This window comes from Rhineura floridana, chromosome 4 (assembly GCF_030035675.1).
Source record: "Rhineura floridana isolate rRhiFlo1 chromosome 4, rRhiFlo1.hap2, whole genome shotgun sequence".
In the NCBI taxonomy this organism is placed as follows: Eukaryota; Metazoa; Chordata; class Lepidosauria; order Squamata; family Rhineuridae; genus Rhineura; species Rhineura floridana.
Window position 1 is genome coordinate 33,552,482 of NC_084483.1, and position 13,412 is coordinate 33,565,893.

The 13,412-nt window shown below is 42.1% G+C and overlaps 1 protein-coding gene across 7 annotated transcripts in view; it reads right to left on the reverse strand.

Moving 5' to 3' along the window:
* GREB1 (growth regulating estrogen receptor binding 1) overlaps window positions 1-13,412 on the reverse strand; it is a 155,642-nt gene that overhangs the window by 25,981 nt on the left and 116,249 nt on the right. For 6 of the 7 annotated variants that reach the window (XM_061622750.1, XM_061622747.1, XM_061622751.1 and 3 more), the window contains 9 exons: window positions 12,738-12,874; window positions 11,049-11,388; window positions 10,209-10,324; window positions 8,424-8,626; window positions 7,714-7,803; window positions 5,848-6,413; window positions 4,484-4,586; window positions 1,655-1,813; window positions 293-435 (listed from right to left, as the gene is read on the reverse strand). In XM_061622750.1, the coding sequence (XP_061478734.1) occupies window positions 293-435; window positions 1,655-1,813; window positions 4,484-4,586; window positions 5,848-6,413; window positions 7,714-7,803; window positions 8,424-8,626; window positions 10,209-10,324; window positions 11,049-11,388; window positions 12,738-12,874 (1,857 nt within the window). The remainder of the gene's footprint in view (window positions 1-292; window positions 436-1,654; window positions 1,814-4,483; window positions 4,587-5,847; window positions 6,414-7,713; window positions 7,804-8,423; window positions 8,627-10,208; window positions 10,325-11,048; window positions 11,389-12,737; window positions 12,875-13,412) is intronic. The other variant, XM_061622752.1, reaches the window with a different exon arrangement.

Genomic DNA, 13,412 nt, shown 5'->3' on the forward strand with positions numbered 1-13,412 from the left:
GTTAAATAAAAAAAAGTGTTAATGTTTCTGTTGCTCCATCCCTACAGTGACAGAGCCGTTCGTTATATGGAGTATCCTGAAAACAACCATGCAGTACAGCAGAAGGGGAACAATTAAATTTAGCTCTAGAAAAGATAAGTCAATATTTGAGACAGTCAGGTTATCCAAATAATTAACACAGTGCTTAGAAAAGTCAAAAGACAAGCCAAGATAAATTGGAGACCAGATTTTAAGAGCCACTCACATGGAATGCTGTGTAAAAACAAAATTGAAAGGGTTACATCAGTCTTACCTGGTACCTGGGGTTAAAGCCCATATACTGATGACATTGCTCACAGTGATGGTAAGTGTTGTAAGCAGCATATTTGGATAATCTCATCCGTGTTGTCTGACGGCGCATATACAAGTCCTCTTGTTTTCTGTTTGCTGATCTATCTGTACAAATGTATTTTGATTGTGTCAATTAAGTGTGTACTGGCCACCTTAAAGAAATGGTTCGTTTTCCTATCTTACTGCAAAACTATACTGGTTGCAATCAAGATGGAGTAAAGGTAAAGGTGTCCCCGCACTTATAGTGCGAGTCGTTTCCGACTCTTAGGGTGATGTGTTGCGATGTTTACTAGGCAGACCGTATATATGGGGTGGGATTGCCAGTTCCTTCCCAGGCCTTTCTTTACCCCCCAGCATATGCTGGGTAAAAAAAGTTATTTTCCTCAAGGGGGTGGAGAGATGTTTACTGAAAATATTGCTATATATCTGTATGTAAATAATTCCTGCATCCATCAATATTTCTGAGAATTTTTCTCATGCTGTTCTACATAAATTATAGGGTATATGTTACTTTAACTAACACATTTGTTCCCATTTTAATCCACTTTTAAAGTTAACAAATGAGACAATGTGTGTAAAGTGCTTTGAATTATCCAAGAGTGTTATATGTATGCTAAGATTATAAATACTATTTGGAAAGTATAGCATTTTCTGTAAAACATGCGTTCACTAGCTTCCTCTAGTGGCACTGCTAAGCCTCCTCAGTGTGCTTCTAGAAGTTACAACACTGACACAGTTTTAGCAAGATTATAACATCAGTGTCCAAATTACAGTTCAGCAGTCTCATCAGTTTGCAAACTGTACCTTTTGATAGTTTAAGAAAGAGACTTGCCATTGTTCCTGTGTTTCTTAGTCCCAGCCATACGCTGGAAACTTTAGGAATCAAAAGGCAGATATTGGGAAAAGGTGGCGATGAGCAGATGGTGTACCTATAGCCCTGCAGATGTTGTTAGACTCTTGCTTCCATCATTCCTGACCGTTAGTCATGCTAGCTAGGGCTGAAGGGAGTTGAAATCCAACAATACCTGGAGGGGCACAGGCTCCCCATCCCTGCCCTATGACCTGTATAACTGCAAGGATTAAGGCCAGATTGGGAAGCAGGGCTAGCTAGAGGTTAATGATCTCACTGAAGTTCATAATTACCTGATTCTGTCCAACTCATAATGATTGTCCGTATCTAAACTGTGCATAATTTCCCCCATTTCTCACTACCAGGATGTTAAGCAAGATCCTGAGCAATATGATCTAACAGCATTGCTTTATTGTTTGAAAGTTAATAAACAAATAAGCCTATTGTCAAAATAAATAAATAAATAACCCTGACCTCCACAGCTTGTTTTCTGGACTCTTGAACAAACGAGACTTGCATCTTCGTATTTTGGATCATGGATAATGTAGTCAAAAGGCATTTTTCTGAATGTTTCTAGATCAGGCCATGCATCCCCTGGCTGGTGACGATATTGCTCTGTTTCTTCTTTAAGATCTAGAACACCAGCAATAAAAAAGATGTCTGTGAGATATAAACACACAGAGGTAGCTCTTACAATAGAGTTGAATTTCATGGGCAATGATAGGAAAACAAACTCTCATGTTCTGCACACCATCACACTCTTCAGTACACAATAAATATGGAATTAAATATAATTAATAATTCAATGTAAAAGGAAGGGGGGAAGAAGGAAGGACAATTCTTATTGTCTTTGGATGACTGCCTGAAGTGGGTAATGGCTGGCTGGAGATAAACAACACACCCTGAAGGAGCAGGTTTACAGGACGAGAGTGTCCCAAGGCTCTGCCTGGATTCCCAGCTGGAGGCAGCAGCCAGAAACACATCCACTTCAGCTGGAACACTAGCTGTTCCTTTCTGTAAAAAGATGGTGTTGCTACTGTTGTGAATGTCCTGATAAGCTTTCAGCTACATTACTTTAAGGTGTTGTTTGTGTTTAATGCCTTGAAGGAAGTTTGAAAATTTAGTTTAACCCAGAATATCTCAGCCAGACTGGTGGTAGGTGTTAGTCACTTGGAGCATGTAACTCTAATATTACAAGAGCTCTTGTGTTTCCAGGCTAAACTCAAGGTGCCAATTCTTTCTTGTAAAGCCCTATACACCTTGGATCTGGGACAACTATGGGAGCACCTATTTCTGTATGAACCCTCCTGAACATTGAGTTCCAATTAAGAGTCTCTGTTGTGTGGGTGCCATCTCCACAGAAGTTAAAACTATCTGAAACAGCTAACAGAGCAATTTATTCGAAGTATTTAATCTGTGACCTTAGCCCTATTCACATGCAGAGCATGGCCATTCTTTTTAGCCTTTACCCCCCCCCCCCAGTAACCATATGTTAAGGCTTTGTGAAAATAAAGCCAAATGTGTGAGCTCCTGCTCAGGAGTAGGTGTTCTTTTGTTTGGAACTCCTGATTATTCCAGTGTCCTTGCATGCTGAACTCTCATCTCGCACAACCGTGTACAACAGTTACAGCTGGGTTTAAAGGAGTCGAGGGGGTTCCGCTGTTTCTTTCCACCTGTCAAAATAGTGGTCTCAAAGGGTTGGCTGGCAAACTGATCCTAGAGCCAAACTTTCTATTTCTTTGGGGTTCCTTATTAGAACCCTCTTCTGTAGTCAAGGAAAACAAAATGCCTTGCAGAAAGAGACCGGCTGATGCTTTTCACAAAGTACCTTGTCTATTCACTGAGAAGTAATATATATGGATCAGAGGCAGGCAACAAGGGGGTAAGAGGCATGTTAACTAGTAGGAGGAAGAGAGAGTACCCAGCTCCTGCAGTGATCCATAGGATCAGAGCATCTTGAAAATGAGAGGTATGGAGCAGCCTTCTGGATATGCCCACAAAAGTTGAACAAACTGGAAATGTGAAAGAAGCTTAGTTATAGGGAAGAGGCTTATCAGCAGATAGTGGCCTGAATTTGAAAAGGTGCTTTTATTGCACTGGTGTCCGGTAGCAGGTACAGGTAACATTAAAGAAGAAAAGACAATGAGTTGGCATGAGTCATAACAATGACATTTCCCACCACAGAGTTGTGGCACAGTCGCACAGGCACCTTAGCCAATCATATTAGAAGGTAACCCAGTACTTGCTGAAAAGAGACAGGGTTGGATTTCTTTTAAAATGCAAACAAGGACGATCACTTTAATTAAAGTAGGATATGCTTTTTGGATGGGTCCTTTACTTACAAAGGATAATTAATAGCTGAATTAGAGGCATTGCCTGCCTTATATATGGCACCGAGCTCTGGGGTTTCATTAACCAAATCATAGTATCAGTCACTGCAGGCAAATTCTTCTTTACAGTAGCCACTTTTGGGAAGATCTTTCAGGGAACCTCTGGGGATTCCCCTAATTAACCGATACCTAGCTTGCATTTGGCCTGAGCTTACATTATCATCATGCTTGCTGTTCAGAATGAAGCTAAATCACACACAACTTCTTGGTAACACATGACATCCCACAGAATGGCTGTGGGCTTCCAACCACTTTTGAGACATACCATTCTGATGCTTCTCGTATTATTTCCCCTTGGCAATCACGTCATGTCTTAGGACTCCAGGCTCTGGCTTATGTATAGTGACTGCAGTAACCAATGAAGGGTGGTAGAAAATGGAATACAACCAAGTGGATATCTGCAAGCTTTTTGTAGAAGTATGACTGGAAGCCTCCCAAGCACAGGAGAACTTTCATAGGAAAGCACATCTTTCTATACTGTTCTATCAGTGTTTGAATATTTGTATGGACTCTGGTCTAATTTTTCAGTAATTCTAAATGCTCTGAGCTTTCAAATGAGATGGAAAATAAATGTGAGATCTTGGTAGGAGCCTCAAAATTATTTCAACACCCCTGGGATCATATCCATTCATATAGATCTATAGATATTGCTGATGCCCCCTATCCAGCAGAAAATCTAAGATGTACCCAATCAATTTGACTAAGAATATTCATAAGCCCAAAATACATACACAGTACAATATTAAGCTATGAAATAAGGGTTAAAATCAGTAGTGTAAATGGCTTCATTAATGCAAAATTGGAATAAATGAACATGGGGGATTAAGGGCACAAAAATAAAAGTGTCAACTGCTAATTAACAAGAGAATTATAGATTATTCCCCAAAGCAAAGGTTCTATACAAAAAACGTACCAGTGTTGATCTCCTCTTCATCATATACATCTACTTCCGTCAACCGAATCAGCATTCTAGATAAGATACTGAGGAACTGTAGATAGGCACCGGTTTTTCCTATCTGTAAAGATATACATCAGAAACATAAACTGCTCTTGGATTTAAGTTTCATAATTCAGATACCTGAACTGATTGACTGATACAGCTTGATTCAAAGTCCAGATGTGACATTCCCTCAACATTTCTGTTCCTGGTACTCACGGTTGTTACTGTACTCCAAATTTTATTTTAAAAATATATAAGGGCATGGTCCCAGACTTCTGAGTATCCTCTGAGGAACAGGGTCCATATCTAAATCTGCTCTCTGGCCTATTTGTAAGCAATGTTAGGATGACTGGAACTTGAGAAATGGCCTTTTCAGTGGTGGCTCCATATTTATGGATTGTCCTCCTCCAGGAAGTACATATGGCCCCATCATTGGTCATTTAAAAAAGAACTCTTAAGATTTTTTTATTTCAATTCATTTTTTATTAATTGTTGTGTCCTGATAGTGTTTAACTGCTCATTTTAAGGGATGTATTGTGTATTTTATCTTGATTTTTTAAAAAAATATATATTGTGCTTATTGTGTAGCTGTTTTTTTCATCATCATCTTTTTTTTTAGATATTTTAATAAAATAAATATTTGAGTAAGATTTTTATACTATAACATTGTCTGCCATTCATTCCTATTCTCAGGTTATTAGATGCTTAAGGATACCCAAAGGAGGGAAAGAACAGGGGATAGTTATCACCAACATACCCAGCGTGTGAGCATCCAGAGGGATCTAGCTGGTCACTATTAAGAATACATTTCAAGAGGAAATGAAAAACGTATTGGACTAGAACAGGGAATCAGATCCTGTGGGTCTCCAGGCATTGTTGGACTCTCATCAGCAGGAGAGAAGAAGTGGAGAAATGGTCCAGTAAAGAATAAGAGGCTTTTTTCCTCCCCGAAGAAAGAAGGGTGCCATCAAGAAGTAAAAAAGAGGCAGAAACAGGGAAAAGACAATACATGCCTCAGAGAGGAGGAGTAGGATGGGAAGACAACTGGAGAGCTGTATTCAGATGGGGCTGCTCCGAGCAAAGGCAGAAAATGAACAGAACTGAGGCTTGAAGGGAGAGCTTACAACTTCCTCCGAAGTCACTGGGCTTCCCACCTTCAAGTGACAGGAGGAGCTTAATTCCACTTGGAGACATCCAGCATCCAAGGGAGAAGCAGAATGCTGTTCTGGGTGAGACCTTTAGTCTAATACAACAAAGCAATTCTTATATTTTGATGAGATAGTGAAGCAAAGTTAATAATAATTTAAAAAAATTGTTACCCGGCTCTTATTGCCTACCTGTGGTGGTCCACTCAGCAGAAGCCTCCTTGGATGAAAGGTGTCCATCCTGCCTTCATTCCTATTATTGTAGTCCATATGGATTGGTTTGGGGACAGTCCACTGGCGGTAATACAGAGACTGCTCTGTGCAGGTCATCATTTTACTCATGAGGGGGCGGAAAGAACTTGCCCACAGCACTGAATGGTAAGGCAAGAGGGACGATGACTTAGGAAGCCCTGTGCTATCTGCAGAGGTAACAATGTCATACACCAGTTTAGGCAGGTAAACTATGGGAGGTTGCTGGGACGCTTTGGTCATGGAGCACTGAGATGCCTGCAGGACAAAAGAGCTGTGGGTAGGTGCTGAAGAGGGGCAGGAAGATGAGAAAGGGGATGGTGATGATGACGTGATGGAAGCCTGAGTAGTTTTAGCACTCAGCTTTGAGTCTTTGTCCACTTTCAGCCTTTGCCTTTCAGTCTTATTCACACTCTCTTCAGTGCTGCTGCTGAGTACCTGATGGGGTGACTTTCCTACCTCCCCCGCAGTTACCATAGGAGGAGATGTTTCACTGCAGAATGCTGTGCCTACGAACAAAATCCAGAATTTAACAGAGTGGCAACTACAGGCTCCAATATCTCCCAAACCCAAGAAGTTATCCCAGAAATCATTACGTGTCTACAATAAATAAAGCAGAAATGTGGGCCCAATATGGTACATTGCTCCTCTTGAGCCCAGAGAGCTGGGTTTCTCATTCTTCATCATAGTGACCCTTCCTTTAGCAAGCAAAAGCTAAGGCACAATTCACACAACCAGATCAAATGCAGTGTATAGATTTCTCAAAGTGAGGTGAGTGCCGAATGTAGATACATCTGTTTGATTCAATATATGCCTAAACTCCAACATGGCCACAGAAATTCTAAATTCTGGATTAAGTGGTGCTGTGATCAGTGGCAAACTAGTTCATGTGGGGCAACTAACAGCTGCTTAAGCACAAATTCAATGAACATAACTTGTTCCACTATAATCCACCTATCGCAACACTAAAATGGTTTGGTGCAACCCTGGAACAAATCAAAATGCAGGTGGATCAGCTAGCAGTGTTCTCTATGCCACACCCAACCCAGAGGCAAAGAAATAAGGACATATTGGATCATGGCTGATTTCAAAGCCATAGCAGAGAACCCTGGAGCAAGACGTGGAGGATCAAGGGCCACTTCATGCATATTTCTGAAAAGCCTTATAATATAAATCTCTATGTTGGGGGATGAGTGGGAGAGAATCTGTACACCAGCACTTGTGGAAAGTGACACAAGTGTTTATTTTGTTGTATGTGGGTTAGGAAGCTGATGCCTGCCATGGCTTCCTGATCCATGTCCTTGTGGCAAAATATGCACTCACACTGCAGTACACAATTAAGAGCACACCTGTTTTCCTGCATGATGATTACCTCCATGTAGGACGTCATATATAAAGTAGCTCCAAGTTAGAAAGAGAGACAACTCACTCATATGGCTCCAACAGGATAATTCATAGGGGAATATGCATTAAGCATGTGCACATGCAGGCACATAATGTACAATGTTTATACCATACTGCTGTATTCCAAGTGGCAAAGCTTAGAGATCAAGGCAACAGACTGCACTGCAGGTCAAATTTTTGAAGTCCTCTTATCTTCTGCTGTTAACAGTAATTTTCCAAATCAAACATTTTAGAAAGTATTTAATCCATTAAGCTTGAGTGTTGCCCTTACAACATTGATTTAATTTAAAAAATTTGCCCCCTTTTTGTACGAGTGATGAAAAATTCAATTAGCCACATGGGTTAAACTATTACAATTTTGACATCCAAAGTACATATTGAAAAGGAGTGGTGCTGAAGCCTTACTTGACGTTTTAGAAGAGGTGGAGGAAGCTGCCGAATCATGTGAGCCTGACCTTTCTCTTTTGACAGGGCTTCTGTTTTCTGAAGCAGAACCTGTTCCACAATTGTGGGGTAAATGAACTTGCATTACATTTGCTGGACACGATCGATCTAACTTAAAAATGCAAAAGGACTAAAGAAGCAGAGTATGTGGTGAGAGCCTCTAATCCTCTAGATGTTGTTGGGACTCCAACTCCTGTCAGCCTCAGCCTGCATGGCTAATGGTCAGGGAGGGTGGGAGTTCTCCCAGTCACAAGCATCAATTTAGTGCAAAGGTAGGGAACCTCAGGCCCGGGGGCTAAATGTGGCCCTCCAGTGCTCTCTATCTGGCCCTCGGGACTCTTCCGAGACCATGCACTCTGATCAGGCCACAGCCCCTCTCCCCAAGCCACACTCCTCACCAGCCCTGCCCAACACCCTCCTCAAATTCTGTTGCCTGGCTGCAATGTGTCTTTGAATTGTGATGATGCCTGCTCCTTTTTTGGATGGAGGATAGGGAGATGTGTGTTCTTGTGCATGTGCAGAAACCTGACTTCTGCATGCCTGAAAATATAACATTGCTCCACCCGCTTTTGTCTTTGCCCCTTCCCACCACTGGCATATGGCCCCCTCAAGCTGAAAAAGGTCCCCCCCCTTTTTTTTTTAGTGCAATGGTCCTATGGATGTCCCTTTACCTTCTGTTACGGTTTCTTCATCTTCATTATCAGTACTGCTTAGCTTCTCTGGGTCACTCTCCAGGACATCATTCACTGCTACTGCTTTCTCCACAGGGATTTCAGAACTCACAAAATAGGCTGCTAAGCCAAGTTCTTGCTCCAAGGCTGTTCTCACCAAGCAAGAGGAATTTATCAAGCGTAGGTCACAGTATCTCAAGGACCTTGGCGAGATAGACAGACAGAAAAACTAAGTGAATTATACAATATCCTGGTTATAATAATTGAAAGGATTTCTGTCCTGAAAGCAACATGGCAAAATCCTTTTGCAATTCAGCTATATCATGACTGCGGCAGTGCAGGGCTCAGATTTCTGTATGTTTAACAGTTGGGAAGAAAAGAACATTTTGGCAGGTGTAGCATGTCATTTGGTGAGTGAAAATTCAGTGCTGCTCCTACTGAAGACAAGCAACAAAGCAAGTGTTTTCCTTACACTGGGCCCAGGAGTGGCTCGCCTAGCAGAAGCAGAACCTCAACAACAGCTTCCTGGCAACGGAGTCAGTGGTGCTTACCGAGAGATGCGATACGGTGATGAGGCTGGGGCTGTATGGGTGCACCAATGGGAGCTCCAAATTGGCTATGCCAGTGCATTTGCACAGCCCCAGCCTCACCACCGCCTCACCCTCCCGGTAAGCAGGACTGACTCCACTGCCAGGGAGCTAGTGCTGCGGCTCTGCCCCACTGGGTGAGCTGCTGAACTTCCAAGTCTTTTAAATAGAGACCTTATCCCAGTCTGCATCTGTGTTGGAACTGCTTTTTAAGATGGTTTCAAAGCTGTTTTGTTTTGATATGTTTTTAAAGATGTTTTGTTTTGTTAAGTTTTAAAGTCTTGTGGTTTTAAGATGTTTTAGAGTTTTGCTTGCCTCCCTGGGCTCCTTCTGGGAGGAAGGGCGGGATATAAGTTTAATAAATAAATGAATAAATGTTGTCTACAAAACTCTGAAGAGGTTCTGTGAAACTCTAGATAATTCAAAAGGTCATGTCCAACACCTTAGATGCTATTATTAGTAGATTAAAGAAGAAAGTATCATGAAGTTTGCTCTGTGTCATTCAAAAAGAGATGCAACCTGCAATATTCATGTTCAAGGTTCTAGTTCTGGTGTACAAAGCCCTATGCAGTTTGGGACCAGGATACCTGAAAGACTGTCTTATCCCTTATATACCCAGTCGATCACTGCACTCTGCAGGTGAGGGCCTCCTGCAGATACCATCTTATCAGGAGGTCAGTTCTGCACAACATAGGAAACGGACCTTTAGTGTGGCGGCACCTACCCTGTGGAATTCTCTTCCCGTAAATATATAAGTGTGTTTCTAACTTTTTTTTTTTAAAGGTGTTTTGAAAGCTTTTTTAAAAGAATGTTTTTAAAGATGTTTTGTTTTAATGTATTTTAAAGTGTAGTGGTTAGGGTGTTGGACTACGACCTGGGAGACCACGGTTCGAATCCTCACATAGCCATGAAGCTCACTGGGTGACCTTGGGCCAGTCACTGCCTCTCAGCCTCATGAAAACCCTAGTCATAGGGTCACCACAAGTCGGAATCGACTTGAAGGCAGTACATTTACATTTAAAGTCTGTTTTTATGATGTATAAAGTGTTTTTAGCCGCCCTGGGCTCCTGCTGAGAGGAAGGGGGGGATATAAATCAAATAATAAATAAATAAAATGTGTTTCATATTATATCGGCCTTTAGTCACACAGCAACAAGAGGTTGTAGACACAAGGGACAGTTGTATTTCAGAGAACTACCTTGGGAGGGACTCTCCTTGGGGGTCCATTCCACTAAAAATCAATATACAAGGTAGTCCCTCCAGTTCCAAATAGGTTTGAGGTCTCCATTCAGCATCTTCAATTTTCTGCCAGATCTGTTACAATATTTGAAACAAACCAGTTAGAACATTATAGAGCTTATTCAAGAGAAAGAGAAACAGCTGCTGTACTTAAGAGCTGGTGTAATGTGGCACTGTGGTTAAAAATGTGAACCATCAAGTTCCTGGTTCAAATCTCAGCTCAGCCAAGAGCATTCTGAGTGCCCTTGGGCAAGCTATAGTCATTCAGTCAGTCTCTGTTCCCATTTCATAATATGGTTCAGAATAATATTTATTTATTTAAGGGATTTATAATCCCCTTTTTGAGCCAGTCCTCCACAAAGTGGCTTACATGTTTAAAATGCAAAACCAACTCAATACAGTCAACAATACTACAGTCATTGGCTGTGGCTCTCTCTGTCATTGCCTCTGGCTCCACCTACTGTTGCTCTCCCTGCCTTCTGCCTCACCAATCCCAAGGGGCACCAGCTACCACTGATACAATGGGCTGTATCCAACGTAGTGCTACGTAAACATCTGTCAACACAAGGATTTCTACTTGCGCAACGGGACTTTCCCCTTATGTGCCCCTTAAATCAGTTCTAGGTGTTCTCCAACCTTCCAGAGCAGATTTGGGGAGGACACAGAGCATGCATGGGGGCAGAGAGAAGGGGAACGTCCTGTTGTGCAAGTGGAAATCCTTGCGCTGACGGGCTGCATTACCGTTGAATACCACCCAAACTGTGCAGCTGAGGATGGAACTCCAGCTGGAGTTGAGTACCTTGAGTTGCTCCAGAAAGTGCTTCCCTATGGAGATTCCAGAGTTGGGATTCCCCAAGATGATTTCAAAATGGTCTTCTAGGGCTAGTCTTTCCCTCACATGGTTGAGGCGTTCATAAGCGACTGCTGCCAAAGGTATGCATGGAATCCTTAACACTACCATTAGCCCATGTCCGCTGGGGCACTGCCGTGAAGAATTGATGAGATTCTGAGTGATTTCAAGAGTTTCGACTGTTGTGTAATTTTTCATCTGGGACAAGCCACATACTGCCATCATGGCTGCAGAGTAGTGCTGAACGAGCACAAAAGTCCTTATCACCGCACTGTGCAGCCTAGGAAACCTGAAACAAAACAGAAAGCAGGAAGAATTTGTGAGCGTGCTTTGCTTGGAAAACATGATGAACCCCTTCAGTGCTATTTTGATATGCAGACAAAACCATTATTCCCTCTAATGGCAAACTCAGACAATTGAATGTTTATCAGTTTGAAATTGATCCACCCCACGAAAAAAGGGCTTCTGTAAACTCAGGGGAGTACGCTAGTTACATGGAAGTACATATGTTGTGAATTAATTTACATTTTTTTAAAATCTGCCTAATGAAAACCGGCCAGTTTGCTGAACAGTTATGACAGCTGAGTCAATGTATGTGTATACAGAGAGAGGGGATCTAAGGAAATCAGAATACAGTCAGGGCCAAACTAGACATGACACAAAGAAAATAAACCCCAGGAATGAAGCCTCTATTTGTGACAATAGCCATTGGTGGCTAATAGCAGGTGTATGCAGTGGAAATTTTGTCAGAATCACAGCAAGAGAGGAAAGGGTTAAACCTTACCCTCCCCACATACTGAAATCCTGAAAAAATCCCCCCTGCCTTTTTTTTTTTTAACTTACATGATTGCAAGCTTATACTTGGATCTAGTTTGCTACTGTGGGAGTCTGTCACACCAGGTCTGTGGCTGAGAGCAGTTTGAGACACAGAATCTTTGCGTGTCAATTGGGGAGGGGAAGATGGAAAATGAAGGGCAGGTGAAGAAAGGGAACTGACCTACAGCTACAAGGATAGCTGATGTGGTGCCCTCTAGATATTGTTAAATTACAACTCCTATCATCCCTGACTATAAGCCATGCTGGCTGGGGCTGATGGGAGTTGAAGTTTACATAATCTGGGGTGCACCATGTCAGCTACCCCAGGCTTATAGTAAGTATCCTAGAGGAGGGTATTAGGGTCAAGGGGGAGTGCCTTGCCCATCTCCAGTAGTGTGTGCTCCTCACCCCACAAAACGTGCAGGATTGCAACTGGCAGCCCTCCAGGGGACATTTCACTGGAGAGAGGGGAGAAAAACATGTCTTTTGTTCTGTTCCACACTCCCACTGACAGGCCTAAGCCTGAACATTACTACAAGGCTCCTGTTCTGGGCTGCCTAGAGCACTCCCTCATAGTGTGTTGGGATACACTGCAACATTTTGTTGCATGTCCCACTTGTTTCTTACTAATGGCCACTTTTCTCTAATTATTAGAAATTGGGTTGGCAATGCACTGTTGTTTTTACTCATTTAAATAAATGAATGTATTTGACCAAGCGCACAAGGGCAATAGAACCCAGATCTGTTTCATGGAACACTATACTACCCACCAAATTATATTGCTTCTTTAATTTTAATTATACTGTAAGGCATACACTGTACCTTTTCCCCAAAGCCATGACCATTGCTTCAAAAGAGCTGTCATAACGTAGCAATGGAAGGCTATGTCCAGAAAGAGTTGAATCAATAAATTCAGACAATCCATAATACTTCTTGTTTTCATGATACAAGTCTGCGCCCTAAAAGAAATGAGACTATTAAAAGGGCATAATAGTTCACCAATCTATCACAAATATATACAGGACTGTAAATAACATCCTGTCGCTTCTCCTTGGCTAATATTACTTCTCCTCTCTGTCACAATGCTCATCTGTACCCATTCAGAGATGGCTCAACTACACCAGCAGATTAGGCAACTGTCTGTGGCAGCACAATTCACAGAGGGGCAGCCATGCCAGACCCTGTGTGAACATGGGGCTTATTCTGTCACTTCCATCTAGCATGACCAGAATCCTTACCCTCCAAACTCTATGTGTGTGTGTGTGTGTGTGTGTGAGAGAGAGAGAGAGAGAGAGAAAGAGAGAGTATTCTGCAATAGGTCATTGATAGGAACAGTGCATTAGGGGTAGATTTATACTGGACCAGCCACACATCATTCCGCTTTATTAGTTGTTCTTTGATGCTTCCCCAGTGTTACTGCATTAGTGCCATCTTGAGGGGCCCTTCTGCATTACAGCACAACAAAAATGGGGCAAGAAATGGAACATTTATGGTATA